Source organism: Carassius carassius, chromosome 23 (genome assembly GCF_963082965.1).
Source record: "Carassius carassius chromosome 23, fCarCar2.1, whole genome shotgun sequence".
NCBI classification, from domain to species: Eukaryota; Metazoa; Chordata; class Actinopteri; order Cypriniformes; family Cyprinidae; genus Carassius; species Carassius carassius.
In genome coordinates, this window is record NC_081777.1 from 31,159,096 (window position 1) to 31,186,391 (window position 27,296).

Genomic DNA, 27,296 nt, shown 5'->3' on the forward strand with positions numbered 1-27,296 from the left:
CTGCTGTAGCCCGCAGCAACTCCGTGACCCCCTTAGAAAAGTCACATTCACTTTGCTCTGGAGAAAGCAGAGAAAACGCCCCAGGGTGGCACGCAGCCCCAGCCGAAATGAAGAAATGAGGGGAGGTGAAAATAAAGTGAAAATAAGTTAAGATTCCTCCCTCTATCCTGCATTTCTCTTCTCTCGTGATCATGGGAGGTGGTCAGATGGGAGGAGTTACTTCAGAAAAACACACAAAACAGCCGAGACCCTCGTACCATCGCACTGCTATCAGAAGGTACAACATAATTATTATATTTATAAGCCTTTAACCTGCAACTATATCCACAACACAGTGTTCAAAATTTGGGATCAAAAAAACATTTGTTTAATCAAAAGTGACAGTCAAGATGTTTTCTATTTCAAATGATTTATTTGCTTTTGAAGTTTATAAGGATCAAAAAATGCTTTTAAATAAAATGTAGCAGTTTCCATAAAAATATAAAGCAGCGCAACAGTTTTCAATAATAATCAGAAATGTTTCTCGAGCAGAAAATCATCATATTTTCATGATTTCTGAAGATCATGTGACACTGAAGACTGGAGGAATGATGCTGAAAATACAGCTGTGCATCACAGAAATAAATTACATTTTTATATATATTCACATAGAAAATGGTTATTTGAAATAGTAATAATATTTCAATGTTTTTCCTGTATTTTTGTCTGAGCTAATGAAGCCTTGGTGAGGAGAAGAAAGTTTTCATTTAAAAAAAAACCTTATCAACCCCAGACTTTTAAACACAACATGACCTCTAGTAACTTACATTTGAACTGTGTAAATGTGCATATCCATTGCCTAAAAACAGTATTCACCCCTTAGGTTTTTACCAACTGATAAGCACTGAAGATTTAATGAAGTTTCTTTTTGAAAACATTTTTTATGACCATCATGACTCACAAATGGTGTTTAATCTCAAGACCAATAATGTTAGATTCATTCTATCAATTATACTGTATATGAATTAACTTTACATATTATCTCAAAACAGGTCTTTTTATTGGTCCTCTTACACAATGCTTCTTCTCAAGTATGTTTAGACTTTAATACTAGAACGCGAGATTAAAATAAAGTTATATAGTGAGATGTTGATATAGATGTTGCATTAATACAAAACAGATGTCAGCACTTATGAAACCAGTTATTCTGGGTTTCATATTAATTATTATTTGACAACTTAGCAGAAATCGATTTTTAATTCAACATTAAACCCTTCTTCTGTGCATCACTTGCAAAAGAGTAAAATTAAATGCATTTTAATGCTGTAAAACAGCAAAACCCATAAAAGCTGGGTAAAAACTACTCGTGTGTGTGCATACACATTTCACGCTTCTTGTTGATGTCAGAACGGTTTCATTAACGTGAAAGAGGTCAGGATGGTGTTCATGATGCAGAAGTAATGCATTTATTTAGTTAGCCTGCTTTCACTGTGGTTGTGTTCGCAAACACACACACACACACATCAACGAGCAGGTTTTTAAAATGACCAGCTGACATTCACAAAGTGTTTTTTTTTCCAGTTTATGGTATTCAAACATTAGTCAGAATCCGTGAGGGAATACGAGCAGGCCGTCTGACGGAAAGAGCTAAACATTCACCAGATGCAGCTGAACCCAATGACTTCATGTACAACAGCATGTCGAGGAAATATAATAGTGGCGTTTCTTCATGTCTCCAGTCAAGCGACGTAATCCTGCGTAATGCAGAGCAGAGCTGGTAGCCATATGTAAAGCGGCTCTGCGATCTGCATCAGAACAACACCGAGGACAGACGTGCAGAGAGAAACTGGACGAACACTGCAGGGGAAAAATCCTCCAGTGTTTACTTTTGCTCACTCAGAATGCAACAAATGATCATCAGACCCTGCAGGGACTCCTGAGAGAATGACGTAAAATAACAAACACTACCATAATCAGCATAATATCCGTCAATACAGCTCAAAAAAAGAGCTCGTTTTTAGGATTTCTGATCATGTTTAATGTATTGTGCTGGTGCATAAGACAAAACTACAGATTTCTGCAGTGATCTTTTAGTGTATTATCAATTTGCTATTTTAATGATGGTTAAGACATGCCATATAACAAAAAAAGACAACAGCACTCATGCAATCAATTATTTTGGGTTTCATATTAGGTATTATTTTATGACTTTGCAGAGCTCTGCTCTTATTCCAACCTCAATCCGCCTTTTTCTTCATCAGCTGCAAATGAACCAAGTGAAGTCAACTTTAACAGTGTTCATTTTTTGAAATATCAACCAAGCTGATTTCAGTCAAGTAGATTCCGATTGATTAATGTGAGAACTGAAATACTTATCAATGCATGTTTTCGACATTGTTCATGGAAAACGAATCAAACGAGTTTTGAATCAACTCCTTTTAAAATGATTCACTCAAATGAACCAAACTTACAGATTCTCTCACAAATCAGGATAGATTTGTGAAAGCAATCAAAAGTGGATATGGTTCAGTGGAGAGGTTCGTTCGTACCTCAGTGCCTGTCGTTGTTGCTCCTTGCGAGTCCACTTTGCGTTTTTTCCGAGGACCAATGGCGGCGAGTGCCGTCAGATTGGCGTCTCGTTGTCTCATTTGGGCGAGTTCCTGCTGCTGCATCTGAAAACAGAAATAAAATAAACGCATTACACACCACAAGCAGAACATACTGAATGAAAAACTGTATCCAATCATGATGAACTTCGATAGGTAACAACACAACACCTGTGCTCTGAAAATATCATCTGGACAGAAACTGTGCATGCATAACACTCGCAGGAAGTGACATCATAGTCTGTAAAGTGTAAAAACATCAGCAAAGGGGCGTGTCCGTGCCGTAAAGACTGCTGGGTAGTAAAGAATCAGTGTGAGCTGCATAAAACATCACACATGGAGCGATCATAAAAACCATTAAATGACACGTGACTTCCAGTTGTCTCATAACCCTAAAGACACACAAAAAAAGTCTATAGAAGACCCCACGGATACATCAAATCAACCTGCCATCTGTTTTATTAATACCCCAGGCAGCTATTTCTAAAAAAGATAAATAAACAAAATCTCCAAAACTAATTACTAAGCTTGCGTTTCTATAATCAAACATAAAACTGACAAAGATAGTGCCATAAATTGTCCTTCTTGAGCTTAAATCACACTAAAGAAACTTTAAGTTTGGTTCAGTTAATGTGCATTCTGGAGATCGTGTGATACTTGAAGCTGATTGGCTCTTTTCATTTAAAGACAGGGCTTTCTGTCTTACAACTGATATTTAACAACATTGACTATAATAATCATGTTTCTTGAGCAGTAAATCAGCATATTTTCATGATTTCTGAAGACCATGTGACACTGAAGACTGGAGGAATGATGCTTTTCAACGCTCTATCACACAAATACATTACATTTTAATATATATTTACATAGGAAACAGTTATTTTAAATTGTAATAATATTTTACAATATTACTTACATTTTTTAAGTATTTTTAATCAAATAAATGCAACCTTGGTGAGCAGAAGAGACTTCTTTCAAAACGTTTCAAAAATCTACCAAACTATTGAATGGCGGCACAATTCTACATCTATACACAATCGTCCATATGTAAGCGTGAAATAAATGGATAACCATTTGCCAAATGTGATGTGAATATTCTATCCCACAGTGCACTGCAGTCAACTTCAAAAATACAACCTGTGAAAAATTAACCAGAAGCAACATTAGCCATCACATCTTAACTCATTATTTGATCGGACTGAAAAAAAACTAGACATTTTACACAAACGTGCATTAAAAATGACCATTTATACTTATATGATAACACTACCTGATTTAAACATGCATCATAATGAGGTTTCATGACAAAATATAGCATTTAGATGTTGTATAATATGCTCAATTACATTAATAATACAGATTCAGCTTCCCGATAAAGGTGTTTTTATACGATAATTAATCCCCTAAACAAATATATCATAGTACATTTTAGAGTGAATAAACTTTATATACTGTCTGGAAGCCTTTAAATCTGGTCATCTCACATAATACTGCTTCTCAGATGTTTAAAATATTTTTTAAACACTATACGAATTTTTATTTTTTTTGGATCAGCTGCACCAGGGAATTAGTCTATTATTTTATTCCAAAGCATGCAACTGTCTCACCTAGGGAATGATGTCACAGGAAGTGACATCATTTTCTGCAAATCACCAAAATCAAATCAAAACACATCCATCAGTGTCTTCTACCTCAAAATCCTTTCAAATGTAGTTAGAGACATTAGGTGTGAATGTAAATGTGTGTGTGTGTGTGTGTGTGTGTGTGTGTGTGTGTGTGTGTGTGTGTGTGTGTGTGTGTGTGTGTGTGTGTGTTGGCTCACATGCTCTGATGTGATTTTTCACTTTGTGAAGTGTAAGAGGGCTCAGTGACGCCTCAGGTAATGTCACGGTTTCCTGCGGGGCAGCCTCGCTCACAGAGCCTTTCTGAGGACGTGTTGGAGCCCAAGGACAGCACACACACACACACACAGAGACATACACAGCCACATATGGCCTCACACACACGCGTCAAAGACTGTCTGCAGTGAGAGAGTGAACCTCCCTGTGCCCGCTGGTGTTTGAGAGAGACTGTGTGTGTGTATCTGTGTGTGTGTGTGTGTGTGTGTGTGTTGCTAAACTGAATGAGGGCAATCAATGCAATCTTTCATGCAGTCAGTTCTCTCTGTGTGTGTGTGTGTGTGTGTGTGTAAGATCAGAGAGAACTGTGATGTTGCCCTCAAAATGGGGTGTTATAAAGATCACTTTGGTTTTCAACAGCCGGTGCACACTGTGTCTGTAGACAGTGAGTCTGTGTGTCAGAGGAAAGGAAAGTGTCATAAAGACATGTCCCTCTTCACCTGCAGCAACACCCTGAAACACCAGGCCTTCGGGCATCACTGTAGTGGAAGAATTTCTTCTGAAACCATTCAACAGACACTTGAGATCATCAGGGTCTTCTTTTCAGAAGGAACATCTCAGTTTGCTCTCCATTCAATCTTATTGTTGTCTAGAAGATGCATTTGGAGGGACACCATAAATGAATCATTAATGTCATTTCAAACCCATAGTTTAACTTTCTGTCCTCCATGAAACAGAAAATGAGATGTTTTGCAGAATGTTCATGTGACTCTTTTCTTTAAAATAAGTTAATAAGGTGCCATGCTAAAACTAATTTTCAAAATTACTCATACCAAGCTATCATATCATATAAAAATCTAAATAAATAATATTAACACAAAAAAAGGATTAATGAATGTATTATTGTTATGTTTAAAAAAAAAAAAAAAGTTATTATTGTATTATATTTAAAATATATATAAAAAATATTAAACTCTAAAAATTAAACCAATAAAGAAATATTTCTATAGTAATAATATTATTGTACTGTTAATACTTATAATATAAGATAACAATATGTATTATTACTAAATGTTATTTTTATTTCATTATTTCAAACAAACCAATCCAGAAATATTATTACAGTTAATATAAATAATACAAATATAAAACAAATAATTTAGTTTTAAATAAAATAGTAATAATAATATTTAGTGCTGCGCAATTAACTATCACATCAAGAATAAAAAATCAATTTACATAATATATGTGTGTGTACTCTGTATATTTATTTTGTATATATAAATACAAAATGCATGTATATATTTATGAAAAATATGTTATGTATATATCTTAATTATTTGAATATAAATATATCCATGTAAATACATACATGCATGTAAATACAAGACATAATGCATGTATATCACCATCCCGTGTTTTTGCCAAGTAAGACCAATTCCTACCCTTAAACCTAACCATACCCATAATTTATTCCTAAAATCAGTGGGAAATGATGGCTGATTAACAAGGGCGTAGATGCACCTAACCCTGATTTTAAGCATAAAACATATATTTCTTGAAAAATTATTTCTCAATTCTGATTGGTTGATTGGAATGTTGTTCCAGGATCAACAAGGATGTTGATCCACCAATCAGCAGTTTATAAAAACATTAGGATGCTCATCTTTAGCTCAAGTGTCCCTGATATCACCAGCAGACGCAGACCACTGACCCCTGACCTCTGAGATAATCCTGTTCCAGCCCATGATGCCCCACTCAAGGGCCAGAGCTGGCATGTCTGTGCAGCAGTTGGCACCAGACTCTGTGCCCGCTTCACGCCTGCAGCAACTGCCGGAGTCTCAGATTTATGGCGTTCTGATAAATGCGGGTCCCAGCGTGCCATCTGTGGTGCCAGCTCTCAGAGATTCGCCATTACAGACGAATCACCCACGTGCACCAGAGAGAACGAGGGGAGGAGGTTATAGCTCAACTATGAGTAGAGTTAGTTAAGCACTGCACTCATTACAGAGGACAAATTTAGAGGAATATGCATATGAATTATTTTGGCTAACTGCTAATATATTCTCAGTGCTGCTTCAAAAATAAATGTTTAATAGTTGGTTGACTGTAGAAATGGTAATTGCTCTCAGCGTTACGTAAAACTTACAGAAGTTTTGCATGTCGTTATTACGCTCATCACATAAGAATAATGAAGCGGGGACGCAGACACACAAAATTCACTGTTCTCTGTGCTTTCTTATAACCTCAAGTTACTTATTTCATCTTGCGTAACCTTTCAACAAAGTGCAACAGCATCAGAAACGATACGATAACCTTTAGCAGCTATTTACACACAAATCACACCCTCCTGTGGATGATCAATATCTTTACGTTTGGATCTTTCAGACCTGAGACGAGCTGCTGTTACTCTTGTACTCTGTGATTATTTACAAAGGTCAACACGAGGGCAACATTAATGCCATCACATGTAAGAGAATACAACAAAATGAAAACATGTACAATTCAATGTTTCACAGAGGGTGTCTGAATATTGCTATCTATCTATCTATGGGGCTGGTTTGAGGAGGGGTATCTTTCACTGGGTAACACAGAGTTTTAGTAACAAGTCTGGAACATAAAGGACCAGTAGGGGGCAAAATCTGCCCTCTCACCCTCCTGCCCCGGGACACTGAGACGTGCTCTGCTATTCTTTGGTGTGCCAAATTCTTCATAAATAAATAAATTAAATCCACAAATATAATAAAAAAAATAAAAAAAACACAAATAATAACATCTTAAGTAAATAAATAAAATAAACAATAATTAAAACTAATGTTTAACAAAAAAAAGAAAAATCCACAGATAATAACATCTTAAATAAATAAATAAAAATAAAATAAACAATAATTAAAACGAATGTTTAACTAAAAAAAGAAAAATCCACAATTATTTGAACAATTCAACAAACATTGACCTTTTAAATGAATAATAAAATAAAATAAAAATTCTAATAATTAATATATATATATATATGTGTGTGTGTGTGTGTGTGTGTGTGTGTGTGTGTGTGTGTGTGTGTGTGTGTGTGTGTGTGTGTGTGTGTGTGTGTGTGTGTGTGTGTGTGTGTGTGTGTGTGTGTAAAAAAAAAAAAATGCTACCTAAAGACAACAAAAAAATTTATTAACACAAGACAAAACACTCAATGGGAAATTGTAAGATATAATATATATATATCTCTAGAACTAGAGAAAATATTCAGAAGTAGAGATAAATACATTTTGATGAATGATTATGAAGACAAACATATTCTTCATTAAAATAGCATGCAACAATGAATTGTTGATTGATCCTAAGAAAATTGAACTTAGACTGAACATTTCTTTAAGTATCAGCATTTCACGTGAGATATTTACCAAATCAGATAATAGAGACAAATAGTGTTTTGGAGAAAAGAAATATATATTTTGCCAAATTCAGCTGCATTTATTATCCTGTTCCATTACTTCAATGCAAAAAATTTTAAGCAATTTTTGAGCAATTAATGAGCAGATCTGGTTAGAGCCATTATTAGTTCACAGTAATGTGTAAATCATTGATCTATGTGTGATCTGACCTCAGGGTCAAACCTGCTGACCTTGAGCAGAAAACCACTGAAGATCAAAGCCCATTCATACAGTAAAAGAACTGGGTTTTTAAAGCAACCGGCTGAAGTTTGCTCTTTGTGGAGAGATTTCCAGAGACCTGCGGTTCAAGCCAAACCCCAATTACACAAATGCCCCGGGCGTCCCCAGGGGTCCGGCTCATTATGAGGTCACTTCCTGCTCTTAAAGGACCATTCATCTTCAACAGAACTGCAGACATGCATGCACCGTTTAACTTTGGCTAGTATCCATCTTTAATTATTGCTGGGGTTACTAACTTCGGTTCACGTTATTATATGGAGGGGACTTACAGAATAACGCATTCAAGCAACATCGTTTGAGAGGAGATCATTAAAAACCAGCTTATCTAAGTAGAAAATTTCCATTTTTGTGTCACCCGTGCTTGGGCAAGCAGTGTTTTCCCCTCTCAACCGCTCTTTCTTTCTTCCGTAAGCAGCGCGACGTCACCTTCGATTGATCAGCTGTAATTTGCATCGGTGGCAGATGAAGAGTCGTATGCACGATGATTTATTCATTCTCGAATCAAACAGCAAAAGGATCTTCAGAGAAGGAAGACTGCGGGTGCTAAAGAAGAGCCCTCTCGTTCTCTGGACCTCTCGTTTTCCCTCTCAGAGCCCCGGGGCTGATGGTGTGTGCAAGTCCCTCTAATTAACAAGGTGAATCATGCCGCCACTCTCTAATTAGCCAACACGACAATCTAATGGAAACATGCGGACAGGGTTGGCACACTCTCTCCAAACTCCCTCTCTTTCCACCATCTTTCTTGCTCTCGCTCTGCTCTTGTTTCCCACAAATGCTCGAGGAAGAGGAGAAACGAGAGGCAGAGGCCGCGTGCACCGTCTTGTTTCTCGGGCCGAGAGTGTTAAGGGTCAAAGGTCACCAAAGACACCTGCCACCACACAATGTTCACTAACCAGCTTGAGGCTACACTTTAACCACAGAAAATTTATAATAAAATCTGAATAAAAATAAAATCACCAAAAGAATTTCACTGGCATAAAAAATGGACTTTGCAATTAATTTAGTTCATGTATTATATTATATTATATTATATTATATTATATTATATTATATTATATTATATTATATTATATTATATTATATTATATTATATTATATTATATTATATTTAAAAACAATAATTTTTAAAGAAACTAACAGTTTTATTTAGAAAAGATGCACTAAAGGGATAAATATAAATGACAGTAAAGACATTATAAGACAAAATGTTATTTCAATTTCAAATAAATGCTGTTCTTCTTAACTTTCTATTCATCTGCGAATCCTAAAAAATAAAATGCAACACGGTTTCCACAAGAAAATATTCAGCAGCACGACTGATTTCATCATTGATAATAATCAGAAGTGTTTCTTGAGCAGTAAATCAGTATATTAGAATGATTTCTGAAGGATCATGTGACACTGAAGACTGGAGGAATGATGCTGAAAATTCAGCGCTGCATCACAGAAATACATTTAAGTTTCACAGATATTCACATAGAAAACTGATATTTTAAATAATAATAATATTTCACTGTTGTTACTGCATTTTTGATCAAATAAATGCAGCCTTGGTGAGCAGAAGAGACTTATTTCAAGTATTTTTGAATGAGTCACCAATCCACTCACATGTGATATTTATAAATAACACTTATTTAATCTAAAGCAGATGTGTGTGGAGAATGCACAGCTATAAGATATCAGTTTGTTAGTTATAGTGGCAGTAGTAGTTAGTAGTGGCAGATCACTCTTTTAGTCATCTCTAAAGCTCAGCTGAATTGTCTGTGTGGTCACTAGATAGAGGATTTTTAGAGACAGTGTGTTTTTTGATTTTTGGTGACAGTGTGCTGTAGATTTTTGGCTACAGTGTTCCTGTAGCTTTCTCTATTTCAGTTTTATCACGTGATAGAAAGTCTAAGGCCATCTCAAGCCGAAGGGCAAACTCATCTAATCTGTGGCCTATTATGCATTAAACTAAGATTGATGTAAAGACACAAAGCACTGCCATTAAGCTAGCACTTTTAAACATTCGCTAACTAAAAAATAAATCACTTCTAATCAATTACTTTATAACCACAAACAATCTGGATTTTATGTTTCTTAATGAAACATGGCTTGAAGACAGCTGCAGTGCAACAGTCCTTAATGAAGCAGCCCCTCCTAACTTCACTTACATGAGTGTCTGCAGGACTGTTAGGAGAGGTGGAGGTGTAGCTGCTCTATTTAAAGATGTCTATCAATGCAAGCAAGTGTCATTTGGTCAGTACTTGTCTTTTGAATATCTAGGGATTGTGCTGAAAGGTGCTCCATGTATTCTGTTTATTATTATTTACAGGCCTCCAAAATACTCTCCAGCCTTTGTTGAAGAGGTCACAGAAATGTTATCAATGATTTCCTCAGAGTTTGACTGTTTTGCTATTGCAGGGGATTTTAATATTCACATAGATAATGCAGAAAACAAAACTACAAAAGAAATCTGATCACTTCTGTATTTTCTTTGATATATTGATCTCTGCTACCACTGAATCTAGATCTGTCTCTGTCAGAAGGAGATGCATAAACGAGAACACAAGTGTACTATTTATGGAGGCTATATCTTTAACACCAAGCATTTCTGCAGACTCTTTTGATATTCTCCTTGATTGCTTTAACTCAAAAGTTAAGAATGTTATTGATGATATCGCTCCAATAATAGTTAGTAAGAAAACAAACAGACAGAAATCAGTTTGGAGAAGATCAACAGCAGTTCAGACTATGAAAAGACAATGCAGAAAAGCAGAGCGGATGTGGCAGAAGACAAAACTTGAAATTCACTATAGCATCTATAAAGACAGCCTTCATGCTTTTAATGTGAAACTAGCCACAGCTAGACAGAATTTCTTCTCAAACCTTATAAACAGTAACTTAAATAACACTCATACTCTTTTTGCCACTGTTGAGAGACTGACAAACCCCCCAAGTCAGATTCCCAGTGAAATGCTATCAGACAGCAAATGCAATGAGTTTGCATCCTTCTTTTCTGAGAAGATCATCAATATCAGGAAGGCGATTAGCACATCCTCAAGTAATGCAGAGGTCAGACAGATTAGGCCACAATATCAAAAAGATACTATGTCTTTTTCTGAAGCAATTGATAGCAAAATTCTGGAAGACATAGTGCAGCACCGTCAACCTGCTATCTTGACACACTTCCCACATCTTTTTTCAAGAGTGCGCTTAACTGCTTAGAAGCAGATCTTTTAGAAGTGGTGAACGCCTCACTTCTTTCTGGGACATTTCCAAACTCCTTAAAAAATGCAGTTGTTAAGCCCCTCCTGAAAAAGAGCAATCTTGATAACACCATTTTGAGCAATTTTAGACCAATATCTAATCTTCCTTTTATAGGCAAAATTATAGAAAAGGTAGTTTTAATCAGCTGAACAAATACTTAAACTCAAATGAATACCTGGACAATTTTCAACCTGGTTTTCGACCGCATCACAGCACAGAGACAGCACTCATTAAGATAATAAATGATATTCGCTTAAATTGTGACTCTGGCAAAATATCGGTGCTAGTATTGCTAGATCTCAGTGCTGCGTTTGACACTGTCGATCATAACATACTACTAGAGAGACAGGAAAACTGGGTCGGCTTTCTGGGATGGTACTCAAATGGTTCAGGTCATACTTAGAAGGGAGAGGCTATTATGTGAGTCTAGGAGAGCATAAGTCTCAGTGGAGTCCCACAAGGTTCAATTCTTGCACCGCTCTTGTTTAGCCTGTATATGCTCCCAATAAGTCAAATAATGATAAAGAACCAAATTGCCTACCACAGCTATGCTGATGATACCCAGATTTACCTAGCCTTATCTCCAAATGACTACAGCCCCATTGATTCCCTCTGCCAATGCATTGATGAAATTAATAGTTGGATGTGCCAGAACTTTCTTCAGTTAAACAAGGAAAAAACTTAAGTTATTGCATTTGGAAACAAAGATGAAGTTTCAGTTAGAAATACCAAGGGTTCACACAAAACAAGGGGAGTCCTCCTTTAGTTACTATGCTGCCCGCAGTTGGAATCAGCTTTCAGAAGAGATCAGATGTGCTAAAACACTAGTCACATTTAAATCTAGACTCAAAACTCATCTGTTTAGCTGTGCATTTATTGAATGAGCACTGTGCAATGTCCGAACTGATTGCACTATATTTTCACTTTTTTTTATTTTTTTTTTATGTAAAATCATTTTCTAACTGTTTTTAAATTCATTTTAATTAAGTAATAATTGTAAAAGTTTTAAATTGCTTGTTTTATTTTTGTTATTATTTTTCTTCATGATTATTTTACTTTCTTTTATGTAAAGCACTTTGAATTACCATTGTGTACGAAATGTTCTATATTGTTCTATATAAATAAACTTGCCTTGCCTTGCCTTGAAACAGAGGCGAATGGCTAGTCTGGAGTCTGGTTTTCTAAGACGGACCCTTTCATCTTTCTGTTCAATGTGTCCCATTCGCCTCTCTTTCTCTCTCTCTCTTTGTGTTTTTCTCTGTTACTCACACCCATCAGTTCATCCCCAAAAGAGTAGCTCTTCTTTCCTGATTCCCCTGCTGCTAGCATCCCAAGGAGATCCACGTACAAAGAGAAAGACCTCCTACAGGCGGCCACACACACACACACACACACACACACACTTGGGGCTTTTGCTGTTCAGATTCCTCGCCATCTCGCTCGAAGGCAAAAATCTCGCTTTGTGTTGTTTTTTCTCTCATTACGGCACTTTGTAATAATATTCACAAACACACAGGAACACCAAAGGTATTTTTAAAGCTTGCTTTTCTTTTCCACTTCTTTTTTCCCAATTCACTCTTTCTTACATCTCAAATTTGACTACAGGAATTTTAGGGATGAAACAAGCAACCACAAAGGAAAATAAAAAAAGATCCAGGACAGACATTTCAGCAGCTGTGAAACGTCTTTTGTCTTGTTAAACTGAATTTTTAAATGTGCTTTTGGAATTTTCATTGAGATTAGAATCAAATGTATCCCAAATGTTTCTCCTAGACAGCAATGAGATTAAACAGAGAGCAAATGGTGCCAAAAATTCTTGCTTTTCTTGAAAAATAAATAAAATACCTTGGTGATCTCAAATGTGTCTCCTTTAACTGTGCTCAGATTTGCCAAGATATCAATACGAACTGAAGGTTTATTATCAAAATTCCCCTCTGAACTTGTATGTACTACATTATTTTATTTTTTATATTTAATTTTAGGAGAAACTAAAAGAAAATCATATTATTTAGCTTGTTTTGTCAATTTCTGTTTGTATTGAGTTTATGTACTGTATATGAAACCCCAATTTAGTAAAAAAAAAAAAAATAGAGAGAAATATCTGAGATTAACTCGAGAGCAAACTTTGAGATTTTTCCACGGTTCATCCTCGAGTCTGATCTCTATTTATGTATCTAATATATCGATGAGCACTAATGCATCAGTAACTAAAATCAGATTTAAAATATACTTTAAAATGTCTTTAAATAGTTTTGAACGTATCGGAACAAATTACAATTCCTTCTATGAGGTCTAAATCAATCCACACAAAGCTCCAGCACATCTTTTCTTCTGCATAGTCACATTTTCCGAAGGAGAGTTTTCGTACTGAAGGAACCAGAGTGTTCAGGCATTATGGGATGTTTGTGTCTGTGGCTCTTCTATCTATCTCAGTCTTACTGGTTTGGGCTGCTTCCCACAAATGCTGTGGTGTAAGAACACAACGCTAGCATTAAAACAGAGAAGCAGACGGAGGGAAAAAGGGAATGGTGAGAACGGATGAATGAGAAACAAACTGCAATCGCCTGAGGAGGGAAAATATTTGAGGAAAATTATTCGAACAAAAAGCCAAGAGATTCCCAGCGGACACATCCAAAGTTTCACGTGAAGGATCTGAGATTCCCAAGGATGTGAATATAAAACAAGAATAACACACATATGGAGCAGAGAGAGGACAAATGATTAAATTCACTCACCAAACACAATTAACAAAGTCTGAAGGTCACACAATATTTACAGAAATGAGTCCAAGATATATTAATGATGACCACATTGGTATATCGGACCATTTATTTATTATATTATTATTACTTTTTAGAATTGGTCTAATTGGACGTTAATGGCAGCAGGTAATATAAGGCTACAGTTTTTAAACCGTAAACTCTATTTCTGTGCCAGGCTACAACTGTACTGTCCATTGTTTGTTATATATTAAAATATTTTGAAATTGATTTCCCTGGAGGCTTCCTGAAACCCCTTCTGCATCATCTCTATTGGTCAATTAATTAGATAGCCCCGCCCCCAACTCACGTCATTGGTTGAGTCAGAGTAAACAAGTACGGAAGCTTAATGATGAAAGCATCACAGAATCACAATGTTTCCCTCTTCAGGAAGTCAATTAATCAACTCTGAACAACATTAAACTGACACACCACAGTCTATCTAACCCGTAGAGTTCAAAAGTTTGGGTTGGTGAGATTTTTTGTTTAAATGTTTTTGAAAGTCGTCTCATCTGTTCACCATGGCTGCATTTATTTGTTCAAGAATACAGTAACAGTATGAAATATTATCACAATTTTAAATAAATGTTTCGATATATGTTAAAATGCAATTGATTGCTGTGAATTCTCAGTATCATTGCTCCAGTCTTCAGTGTCTCATGATCTTCAGAAATCATTCTTATATGATGATTTGCAGCTCAAGAAACATTTCTGATTATTATCAACGTTGAATACAGTTGTGTTGCCCACGCTGCTATGTTTCAGGATTATTTGTTGAATAGGAAGTTCAAAAGAACAGCGTTTATTTGAAATGAAATATTTTGCCAGTTTTGATCAATGTAATGCATCCCTGCTGAATAAAAATCATAATTTATACACACATGATTTAGGGTCAGAAAAAAACAATGCTTTTGTGTTCAGGCTGTTTGTATTGTGTTCGTGTGCAGATTGGAACAATAGCAGGGAGAGTGAATGATGACAGAATGTTCGTTTTTAGATGATTTATTTTTTGTTTGGTCTAAAGATTTCTGACTGATCTCAGGCAGATTCACTTCTTCTGTGTTTGTCATCAGCAGCGGTATAAACTCGTGCGTTTAGCGGCACCAGAAGCAAACGTTTACTCCACCTCTGTTACTCTGTCCTTGTCTGTGACACGGCGGCCGGCGGGCGCGCTGGACCAGGGGCTGTTGTGGTGAAATACACCGGTTTACCCAGGTGGTCAGCAGTGGTCACTCTGCGTCCTCTGCCCTGCGTCTCCTCTCCTCTTCTGTTGAGAGCGGGGCACGGATGATGAATCTGTGGCCGCAGAGTGTCTGTGTGACCTGACACAGTGATGTATCTGCCAGGGCTTCTCTCGCTCGCTCTCTTTTATGTATTTCCGGCTTCTTTCACTTTATTTTGCCTTCTTCCTTTCTCTATTTGTCATGTGTCCCCTCACAATCTCTCTGCTTTTGTATTGTTGTATCTATGGCCGGGCGCTGCTGATTAGGGCCCTGTTCCTGCATCATGTCTTTTTTTGGGTATTGATTTTCACCGAGGGCGCTTTAAAAATATCCCATCTGACCTTTGGTCATCGCTGAGGACTCTGGAAATAGGCTCCCGAACACACACGCTCGATGACATTACGGGGATGGGATGTTTTGAAGGGCTTAAAAAGACGAATGGTTAGAAAGCCATGCCATGATCAGACAACATCTGTCCATCAGATGCACGCGCTTGTCGAGGCAGACGCTCGCTTAACAGCGTCTTCCAAAAGGAAGGAAAAATCACAAGAAGGATTGCATTGATATCACAATTGAACGGAGAGCAAATTGAAAAAAAACTCAGGAGAAACTTCTCCCGACATTGGCTTTACATTCAGAAAGTAGCTCAGGAATATCTCAAACTAAGCTTGGATTTCCCAAAACGCCGAAGTCTGCAATCAGATCTCAACATGAAATCAAACATAGTGAAAATACAGTAAAATCAGCTAAAATATATACAACCCAAATTCCGGAAAAGTTGGGACGTTTTTTAAATTTGAATAAAATGAAAACTAAAAGACTTTCAAATCACATGAGCCAATATTTTATTCACAATAGAACATAGATAACATAGCAAATGTTTAAACTGAGAAAGTTTACAATTTTATGCACAAAATGAGCTCATTTCAATTTTGATTTCTGCTACAGGTCTCAAAATAGTTGGGACGGGGCATGTTTACCATGGTGTAGCATCTCCTTTTCTTTTCAAAACAGTTTGAAGACGTCTGGGCATTGAGGCTATGAGTTGCTGGAGTTTTGCTGTTGGAATTTGGTCCCATTCTTGCCTTATATAGATTTCCAGCTGCTGAAGAGTTCGTGGTCGTCTTTGACGTATTTTTCGTTTAATGATGCGCCAAATGTTCTCTATAGGTGAAAGATCTGGACTGCAGGCAGGCCAGGTTAGCACCCGGACTCTTCTACGACGAAGCCATGCTGTTGTTATAGCTGCAGTATGTGGTTTTGCATTGTCCTGCTGAAATAAACAAGGCCTTCCCTGAAATAGACGTTGTTTGGAGGGAAGCATATGTTGCTCTAAAACCTTTATATACCTTTCAGCATTCACAGAGCCTTCCAAAACATGCAAGCTGCCCATACCGTATGCACTTATGCACCCCCATACCATCAGAGATGCTGGCTTTTGAACTGAACGCTGATAACATGCTGGAAGGTCTCCCTCCTCTTTAGCCCGGAGGACACGGCGTCCGTGATTTCCAACAAGAATGTCAAATTTGGACTCGTCTGACCATAAAACACTATTCCACTTTGAAATAGTCCATTTTAAATGAGCCTTGGCCCACAGGACACGACGGCGCTTCTGGACCATGTTCACATATGGCTTCCTTTTTGCATGATAGAGCTTTAGTTGGCATCTGCTGATGGCACGGCGGATTGTGTTTACCGACAGTGGTTTCTGAAAGTATTCCTGGGCCCATTTAGTAATGTCATTGACACAATCATGCCGATGAGTGATGCAGTGTCGTCTGAGAGCCCGAAGACCACGGGCATCCAATAAAGGTCTCCGGCCTTGTCCCTTACGCACAGAGATTTCTCCAGTTTCTCTGAATCTTTTGATGCTGTTATGCACTGTAGATGATGAGATTTGCAAAGCCTTTGCAATTTGACGTTGAGGAACATTGTTTTTAAAGTTTTCCACAATTTTTTTACGCAGTCTTTCACAGATTGGAGAGCCTCTGCCCATCTTTACTTCTAAGAGACTCTGCTTCTCTAAGACAAAGCTTTTATAGCTAATCATGTTACAGACCTGATATCAATTAACTTAATTAATCACTAGATGTTCTCCCAGCTGAATCTTTTCAAAACTGCTTGCTTTTTTAGCCATTTGTTGCCCCCGTGCCAACTTTTTTGAGACCTGTAGCAGGCATTAAATTTTAAATGAGCTAATTAAGTGGATAAAAGTGTAAAATTTCTCAGTTTAAACATTTGCTACGTTATCTATGTTCTATTTTGAATAAAATATTGGCTCATGTGATTTGAAATTCCTTTAGTTTTCATTTTATTCAAATTTAAAAAATGTCCCAACTTTTCCGGAATTCGGGTTGTAGCTAAAAAGGTATTAAAATGTGATTTTTTTTTTAAATAGCATTGTGGATAACATTAACATTAACACAAATGATTTATTGGGTCACAAATTGCATGGCTCCGGGGAGAAAATGTGATGCTTGAATTTGCTCTTTCGTTGCTCTGGAGATCTCGTTGTGTTTCAGGTTAACTATGAACTTTAATGATATAAACGGACGGACATGTGTAATTGCTTTAATTAATGGTGGGTGGATATTGACTTCTAGCCACTATTTTTGTTTGTTTATATATTTTAAAGTCACTGCATCTTCACATGCAAATATATTGTAAATTTTGTGCAAATCTGCATTGTATTTTATATTTTAATTTATTGTCTTGTAACCTATGATTGCACGTGCTATACAGGACTCCCTTGTAAAAGAGACTGTGTCTCAATGGGACTTTTCCTGTTTAAATAAAGGTTATAATAATAATAAACTATAAAAAGTGCTTAAAAGAGCAGATCATTGGTAGATATTTCAGACCAAATTGAGATTTGAGACATTTTTGTGATCTCTTCTGAAAAACTAGAGGAGACAAATGTGAGATTCCAGGAGCCTTGTTCTTAGGAGAAACATCTGAGAAGCAGCAGACTTCAGCACACATCTCTGTTTGCTCTCAATTTAATCTCACTGCAGTCTAGGATCTTTCATATGGGACACAAATGGAAAATATGAAAACATAAGTGAGTAAATTAGACTCATTTTAAAACTATATTACTATACTGCTGTGCAAATCTCTTCAGGAGTTGTTGTTATAAACAAAACGACTAGTAACACTCACAAGAGATGCAGAAAGAGTCTTTTCTTAACACACATGTGTGTGTGTGTGTGTGTGTGTGTGTGTGTGTGTGTGTGTGTGTGTGTGTGTGTGTGTGCCCTGGTCTGGCTGTGAGTAATAAACCTCTCTCTCGCCGTTCTACCCGTCAAAGAGAGTGAAGGCAGTGCGGATCAACCTCATTATCCTGATGAAAATTTGGGCAGATGTGCGAAACCTCTGCGACAGACGCAAACAGCAGCTCTGTCGCCTGCAGCCAATCAGGAGATGAAAACCGGAGGAAGAACCGCACTGAGAAACAACCACGGCCATTACACCCAGAGAGAGAGAGAGAGAGACGGGAAAACGCCATTTCTGGTGCAACAGCAAATAAAAGTGAGATTTCAGCCTTTTTAAAATACTGATTGGAAACAAGTTGGGAGTTTTTGACAACACAGACTGGGCGAGCATGTGTGTGTGTGTGTGTGTGTGTGTGTGTGTGAGAGCTGTAGTAGTCATTCTGTGGGTTGAAAAAGTTAATCTGGCTGTGTTGAGATGATGAGCTGCCTGCCACTTAACAGGGCGGAGATCTACTTTGATCACACGGCCTCGGGCACAGCCTATTACAAATCACCTCATTTACATACAGCACAGCCTGATGGGAAGACTACAATCCACTCGAAAGGGTTACACCTCACTAATGTGGAGCAGGAGAGACAGACAGAAAACAAGGGTGATACCTAAAGAAAAGATGGAGAGATGACAGTCGGGAGATCCAGAGAAGATACACAGGTGACCAAACCTTTAGCACTGTGTATTAAAATTATGCATTTATGCTGCAAACTGTTCCTCAAATCATGCATGTTATTGAGAAGTAGTGCGTCTTTTTCACCTGCTGGACTATGAAACAGGTAAAAAAACACACCACAAACGCACATCTGCAATATGCACAGATGCAAATCAGTATAAATAATCAGTTATGATTGTAGGTTGAACAGAAATAGAATACAGTCTTCAAAAAGGAAGAAAATGCATGGGGGGGAGGGGTCAAGGTGTTTTTTTTTTCAGATTAAGTACAAAAGCAATCACGCCTAATGCATGACGAGTTTTTAATTTCTCATCGCAGCTCATCAAGCAGAGTTGTGTAAAATTCAGAACTGAACTTAGAATCGATTTAAATTCTAATTCCTGTTTCAAACAGGATGTAAAACTGCAATTTGCATTCAAGGAGGTAGAATTTCCTGTCGCTCAGACAGTAAACCACGGGGCTAGCAAGGCCAAGGTCATGGGTTCGATTCCCAAAGAAAACACGATATTATTAAATGTAAATGTATACATACAATGCATGTCTTCCAAATGTAAAATGAACTTGTGTTCTTTTAACTCCAAATGTAATTTTTAATTAGAAATTTAAAAAGACGTTAATTTTATATTCTATTTTATTTCATTTAAAAGTTTATGTAATTTCAAGTAATTTAAAGGTTTTTTATAGGTTTTAGTCATAGTTAACTTATAATAACCCTGCTTTAGAATGAGACAAAGCAATGAGAATCCCAGATTTATCTGATAATGACAAAATTTTTTAAGTCTTGAAAAATATGAAGGTTTTATAGGCTGTACGCACAGATCTGTTTGAAATGTCACCTATAGAAATCTGTCCTTAATACATAATTCTTTATGTTTAACACATTTAATAACACTCCCTGTAACTCAAAATTAGAGCATGATTGAGAGCATGAAGACGTTTTCAGAACAGGTTTAGTTTGGACATCCACAGTGCCATGGTTTTGTAGTCAGAGCATCAGTGACGGCCGGAGTGCAAACATCGCCATGCACATCCCAAACACATGCATCTAAATAAATCCGAAATAGTTTCTTCAAATACCATAAAAGCATGCATCAGCTCTGTAGCATCATTAGCATAATTTCTGTAAAAACTAGTGCATCATTAGATCTGCCAGGAATTGAGAATGGCATTATTATTATTATTGGCAGCATAAAAAAACTAAAATCAATGTGGGAGAAGACACCAGCAAGCAATCTGCGCCTTATACCGCGGTAACGGTTACTAATTGTCTCCCTTCTTGCAAAAGCAAGACTAGATCGAGCTCCACGCCATCTGCCTTTATGATGCTAATGGCCTCTGCAAATTATCCGTCAAACAGGAAAAACTCTGACTTCATCTCCAATCAGATTCCCCATTCCACCCCAGATAAAAGCGCAGCACATTCTCCTAAATACCAGCTCAGAGCTGGAGAAAAAGAGGAAAACGCTCATTTTTTTCACAGGACATCAATCAACGAAAATAATTCCTCAAACTTTCTTCTTCTTTTTTCCCAGAGTCAGACTTTAAATGGCATTACATATGTAGCACGGCATAAAAAATTCATCTGCGGGAGCCTTGAAATGTCAGTGGTAATGATGGAAGCCTCACCTCCTTTGCTTTCTGCTTCAGACGGGCTTGTTCTGGATCTTCTTGCCGCGAGCGACTCTGGGAGAGAAAGAGAGAGAGAGAGAGAGAGAGAGAGAGAGAGAGATGGAGGGAGGATGAACGACAGAAGGAAGGACAGAGGGAGAGACGGGCAGACGGCAGGTGAGAGCGTATCATGAGCTCACTTCATCGGCAACACTAAAATAGTTGCGGACAAACAAGGGCAGATCTGATGTATCAAGGACAGAGTGTGTGTGTGTGTGTGTGTGTGTGTGTGTGTGTGTGTGTGTTCAGCTCTGAGTGATTCTACACCCGCAGGCTGTGCCCTCCAAACACACACACACACACACCGCCACAGGCAACTACTAATCAAAAGACAAAATACATGCACGCACACATTGTTACAAATGCAGGTGCAATCTATAATCATCACTGTGTGTGTGTGTGTGCGTGTGTGTGTGTGTGTGTGTGTGTGTCTGTGTGCGCATGCAAATTTCAAAAATAAAAAAGAAATGTTTGTGTGCTTGTGTCAAAACAGTAAGAGTGGTCTGCAGCCCTTTCATCACGTACAGGAATGAGTCCTAAAACCCAAAAATGAGGATTTTCCCAGTCCCAGCATGCCAAAGTCAGTGGGTTTTTTTAAATGGGTTTTTGGTTAAATGCAAGATCAAGATATTCTCCCATTTTATTTTACGGTATCAAACAAATCATATTATACAATAATAATTTTTACATATCTTGAAAAGACGACAACTATCAAGTGTCTAAATGTGACTACAGAGGTCATGTTGTCATGCCAATGAGTTTATACTTGACCTCTTGAAAACCATTATAACTCACACTTTCCAACTTGTAGATTTTATATAATGATTGAACAAGTTGTCTGAAGATTAAATGTGGTTCTGTAAATGTTGTGTAGTTAGTTTATATCCTAACTGTAGCTTTTTACTTTTGTATTTAAGATTGAAAATTAATTTGAGAAGATTATCTTGATGAACAAAACGCAAAGGAAAAGAAACTGTTTTATGGGTTTTTAATTAAACGCCTGAAGTAAGGTCTGTTTAACACAACAGGATATTTTCACATTTTATCCTATGACATCATTAATACCTCCTTATGTTTCTTTTTAAAGTTGCATGTGTCTTGAAAAGATGATAACTACACCGAGTGTCTTAATAGGATTACAGAAAAACTACAGGAAAACAGAAAAACTCAAATTTCTTGTATCATTTTGATGACATATTAAAGTTTTTTTTCACTCTCTTTTCTAATCACTCTATAAATCAGAAAATGCTGTCAACAGCAAGAAAAAAAAATTCACCATGTCTTTAGGAATAAAATGTTATATGAAAAAACCCTCTTTAAAAATCCTTCAGAAATAACATAGGAATAAAACTTTAAAGTTTGGTGTATTTAGGCACTGCTCAAGTATATAAAAAAAACTTACTTTGAAAAAATGACTTTAAATATGTACTGTATGCGCTGTGAAATGTGCAATAAAATAAACACTTCAAAGTGTATTTTCCTAATAGCCTAAAATCTCAAAATTGACCATTGCATGAACATTTCTTTTTGCCTTTGCCTTTTGCCCTGAACGAAATGCATAAGAATCTCTATTCCTCTCTATTCCTACTTGTGTCTTTAGGTTTGTGTGTGTGTGTGTGTGTGTGTGTGTGTGTGTGTGTGTGTGTGGTCAGAGAGGCTAAATCTCTCTGCTGAAGCATTTAATCGTGGCCTTGTGTGATTTTACTCTCATTTGGTCTCTTTTGAAGAGAGAGAGATGTGTAAGGTGTGCGTGTGTGATCCTGAGGGCTTCGTCTTTTTGGTCCCCGGTCTTTTTTAATTGCCCCATGAGAACGTCTCCTAACTCACCCTCTCTCGGCGAGGAGAGGAGAGGGGCGGCAGTACTCTGCCCTTCCTCGCCGCTAATTGGTTTTAAATATATCAGGCAGTTCACGTACTGGTCGCTATCTCGGCTGAGAGTAATGCGTTTGGCCCCTGGCCCTCACGCTCGTCCCCGAAGACTCCAGTCATATTTGAAATGGACGATGAGATTTATTTTAGTAGGTTCATGTTTAAGGGGTCAAATCATGCTGAGCTTAAAGACGCAGAGCGCGGACACAAGGACACAAACCAATGCTCCCACAGAATGATCTCAACCCAAAATAAAACAAGATTTGTTTGTTCCGTCTGTCAGCATTCATTCATTGTTTCCAGACTACACTGGCAATGTTTTACTGAGCTACAGACGACACGTTTACGATGCATTCGAGCTGGAAACACATATGCATGCTTCCCTGATCGCATTTTAGGCTTCAGCGGAGTTTAAATCCCTTATAACTGCAACACTTCAGCTTGCATAACGTCTCATAACGTCCCAAAGTCACAGAGGTCGGCATGGCCATTCGCGCTCGCGTATGAGCTAAACTGTCTCGTTTTGGGAGATATAATCTTGCACGCTGTGGCATAATAACGCCATTAGGCCGAAGGGAGGCGAGACTCAGCCATGTGAAGGGGGTATTTACGGCGGGTCATCGTCCCTGAGCTAAATTAATTAATGACGGAAAGCAGCTGAACTGTTTTAAACTGAGTCGCTCGGGGCGATGGGTGCAGGGCAGAGTGGATGCAATCGGCTCTTTAATTGGAAAGTCTGTCGTTTGGGGTTATCAGGGGCTTCCTGGTCGTTTCACAGGATCAGATACACCGCAATGGACACAAAATGTAAACTTTGTTCAGACATCCTCAGATAAGTTGTGGGCTGAGCTCTATGAATGGGTGCGGATCAGAGACATGGGGCCAAAGTTTTTAAATTCATCAATTTTGCTGTTATATATATATATGTAAAATTTAATGCAACAAAACAAGCATAAAAATTATGCAGGAATACAAAGGATTTCTGAAAGAATTAGAAATTAGGGATCTGTTATTTTATTTCTTTAACAAATAACAATTGTGCAAGAATGCTTGAGTGATATGCACAGAGATTCATTCTGTTTGTATTTCCACACATCATCTAATGCCATTGTCTCAGTATCATTATTTTATATAGTTTCTATGTTTGTATTTTTCATCTGGTTTTAGTCATAGTTAACTTATAATAAACCCTGCTTAAGAACGAGACAAAGCAATGAAAATCCCAGATTTATCTGATAATGACAAATTTATTTATTAAAGCAAAATATCTGAAATAACACAAATCCAACATGTGGCTAAACAATCTTACTGGCTGGGTGTTTTTTTTTTTAGATGAGCCATTTTGACCAAAATATTGACTCCCCCTGGCACTTAAGTTAAAATTTTGTTAATTTATCGGTATATTCACATGAGCATGGTTCTCTGACGTTGGTCAGTGCTCACACGACATGCAGGAAAACCAATAAAATATAAATAAATATTAAATAATGCTAAAAAAAGTTTTTTTTTTTTTTTCCTTTTTTAATTCAGTTCATGAACCCTAGTTTGGGAAACCCTGATGCTAAATGAATTTTTAAGGTTCACTGGTTTGAAGATCAATGCAGATATTGATATCTTGCAATCAGGATAGCTAATGTTCAATTAAATGTCAATAAACATAATACAGTTTAATGATGCCACTAATTTTACATAACATTTCATAAGAAATAGTCTATAGATTTGAAAACCGATACAGGTGACTTTTTTTATCTTATTAAGCAAAGTTAAATATCTTATTAAAAACTTAAATTAACAAGCGTGGGCAATCTAACCCATTTATTTATCCAGTTGGTGCAGAATTTCTGTCCTTCTGCAGCTGAGATCCCATCATTAATGTTTATGGATCTGAGAATACGAGATTACCTTCGCCGCTCTGAGGAGAATCTCTCGTTCTCGTTCATCTTTCCTCTGCTTTTCCATCCGTTCCAACTGCTCGAAAAACTTGAGCTGCGAGCGCACATCAGACGACTGCTTGAACCACTCGTCTTCCTGCAGAGAGAAAGAGGTCAGGAGAACTTCTGATACACATTTTAACTTATTTATGAGTGTTTATGACTCAATCACGATGAAAACTTTCTTCTTAGGCAGGTGAGACGGAAGTTTACGGGACGAGCGCAAAAAACATGTTTACTTCAGAACCCGACCTCGATGTTTTGTGCACTTCCTGCGCTATCCCTGCCTCTTTTCATTTTCTGACAGGCTCTCATCCCTGCCTCCGTCTCTCCTGTCCTTTGTTGGCTATGAAGTCAGCCGTGCCTCTTTCAGGACGCTCTTGTTTTTTTGCTGATGTCAGTTTCTTCACACAGGCTCATTTATAACGCAGCTACAACACACACCAAACAGAAAAACAAAAAAACAAAAAGTGCGTCCGTGACAGCACTCCTCTCCGCTAAACTACTCGCCATGTACACAAATAAACAGCTTTTAAAGCGCTCCGCCACCTGCTTTTCCTCCTTTGTGGGTTTGTTTTGTCTTCTCGTTAATGCGAGTCTCCTGAAAGAGCTCTGTGTTTAATGCGATGCAGGGAAACAGCGTGTCGGACTCTCTGGCTGTGGCTTTGAATACTGAATTGTTTACCTGTCTCTTTGTAATCTATGTGCCCAAAAGTTTTCACTTCAACAGCAAGATTTCAGCTGCACTTTACAATACGACGATTATGCACGTTAACATGAACTAACAGTCAAAACTATGCATATATCTAATACATTTTAACATTAAAGCGCCACGCACAGACATGCAAAGTGAACTAACAATAGAATGCAGATTCAGAATACAGCCAGAAAGTTCATCAAGACAAACTTCAGGAAGATTCACCAGACAACTTCTTCAGTCAAACAGCCAAGTGGATGCTTGGGTGTTCAATATGGTTTTCATGGCAGTTTGAGTTGTTTCTATTTTAAAGGGTTAGTTCACACAAAAATAAAAAAATGTTTACCTGTCTGCTTCTGTCGACGGAAGTTACAATAACTTTTTGTATTATTTTTATCACAAAAATGCATTGATTCGCTGCAGGAGGCCTTTATTCACCCCCTGGAGCCGTGTGATGTGCATTTATGGATTGCGTGCGCTTTATTTGTTTAATTTGGACTGATGAACAAAAACACCCGCCCATGTCACTACAAAGCTAGAAACAGAGCTAGAGGACAATATTTATAAATAACTTCGATTGGATTCGTCTGAAAGAAGAAAGTTATATACACATATGATGCCTTGAGGGTGAGTAAAACATGGGCAAATTTTCATTTTTGGGTGAACTATCCCTTTAAGTCAATCCTAGGGTGTTGCCAAGACTTGTGGCTGCTAGGGAATTGCTAAGTTGTTCAGAAAGTTTCTAGTTGTTAGGGTGTTGTATACACAGGTAAATACCTCGCTTCATGCATAACTTCTTTTAACATTTAGAACTTTATGTGTTCCTAAATAAATCATAGTTTCTCTCTTCAAATGTTTAAAGTTTTTAACCGGCTAATGATTTCCATGTTAACAATGTTTGATTTGTTTTTGCTGTGAGCAGGCAAATTAATAATGTGTGTTTGTCGGAAGACATTTGTGTCCTTTATAGAAATCTATTTACATTTATATATATATATTAAATTAAAAAAAATTTAAATTTATGCATTTAGCAGATGCTTTTATCCAAAGCGACTTACATTGCATTCAGGCTAACAATTTTTCCTAACATGTGTTCCCCGGGATTGAAACCCCCAACCTTGCGCTTGCTAATGCAATGCGTCACCGCATGAGCTACAGGAACACACACACACGCACGCACGCATGCACGCACACACACACACATAAGCAGTGTTGATAAGTAACGCAAGTTTCGTAATTGATGAAGTAATGCATTAAATGTGAATGCACATTTCCTTCAGCCTCAGGCTTATTCAGTTTACTTTTGGTGTGAAAGAGCTTTTACCTTTGCCAAAAATAGAACTTTAATATTACAAACAAACAAGCAAGTCCAGCCCAAATGAGAAAAAGTAGCACAAAAGTAACATAATACATTACATTCCATAAATTTCAGAAGTAGTTGCTTTAATTAGTTACTAAGTCCTAACTTTTTTAGGGTGTAATGCAATATTGTAATAAAAGTAACTATACTGTATGTATAAATGAAAGCATGTCTTCCTCACATCTCTTACCTTACACGAGTCCATTCGGTGCTGGGCAATGCAGGAAACTTTCTCCAGAACTGTGCGTAATCTGGACTGGGTGGCGTGAGAGATGAAGTTCACAGTCTCCAGCGGTACGTCCGTCACTCCAAACCTCTTCGCTGAAACAAGAAAGACGCAGATGTTAAGAAAATATCAAAAATCAAACAAAACACATCACCGCACAGATGCTTGGAATGCAGTTCAGCGAGAGAAAATTGCATCTGTCCTATCTTATAAATCTTCAACAAAAAGGTCCAAGGTGTGTTGAAACCACAAACGGTTGTTATGATGAACCGACACGACCTGC

General features: G+C 37.3%; 1 protein-coding gene across 1 annotated transcript in view; it reads right to left on the reverse strand.

Annotated features, from left to right (window-relative positions):
* Positions 1 to 2,465: 2,465 nt before the first annotated feature.
* Positions 2,466 to 27,296, reverse strand: part of LOC132101833 (transcription initiation factor TFIID subunit 4-like) — a 60,440-nt gene continuing 35,609 nt past the window's right edge. The window contains exons 11-14 of the mRNA XM_059507048.1: positions 26,978 to 27,108; positions 24,702 to 24,827; positions 20,889 to 20,945; positions 2,466 to 2,651 (exon numbers count right to left, since the gene is read on the reverse strand). Coding sequence (XP_059363031.1) covers positions 2,466 to 2,651; positions 20,889 to 20,945; positions 24,702 to 24,827; positions 26,978 to 27,108 — 500 coding nt within the window. The remainder of the gene's footprint in view (positions 2,652 to 20,888; positions 20,946 to 24,701; positions 24,828 to 26,977; positions 27,109 to 27,296) is intronic.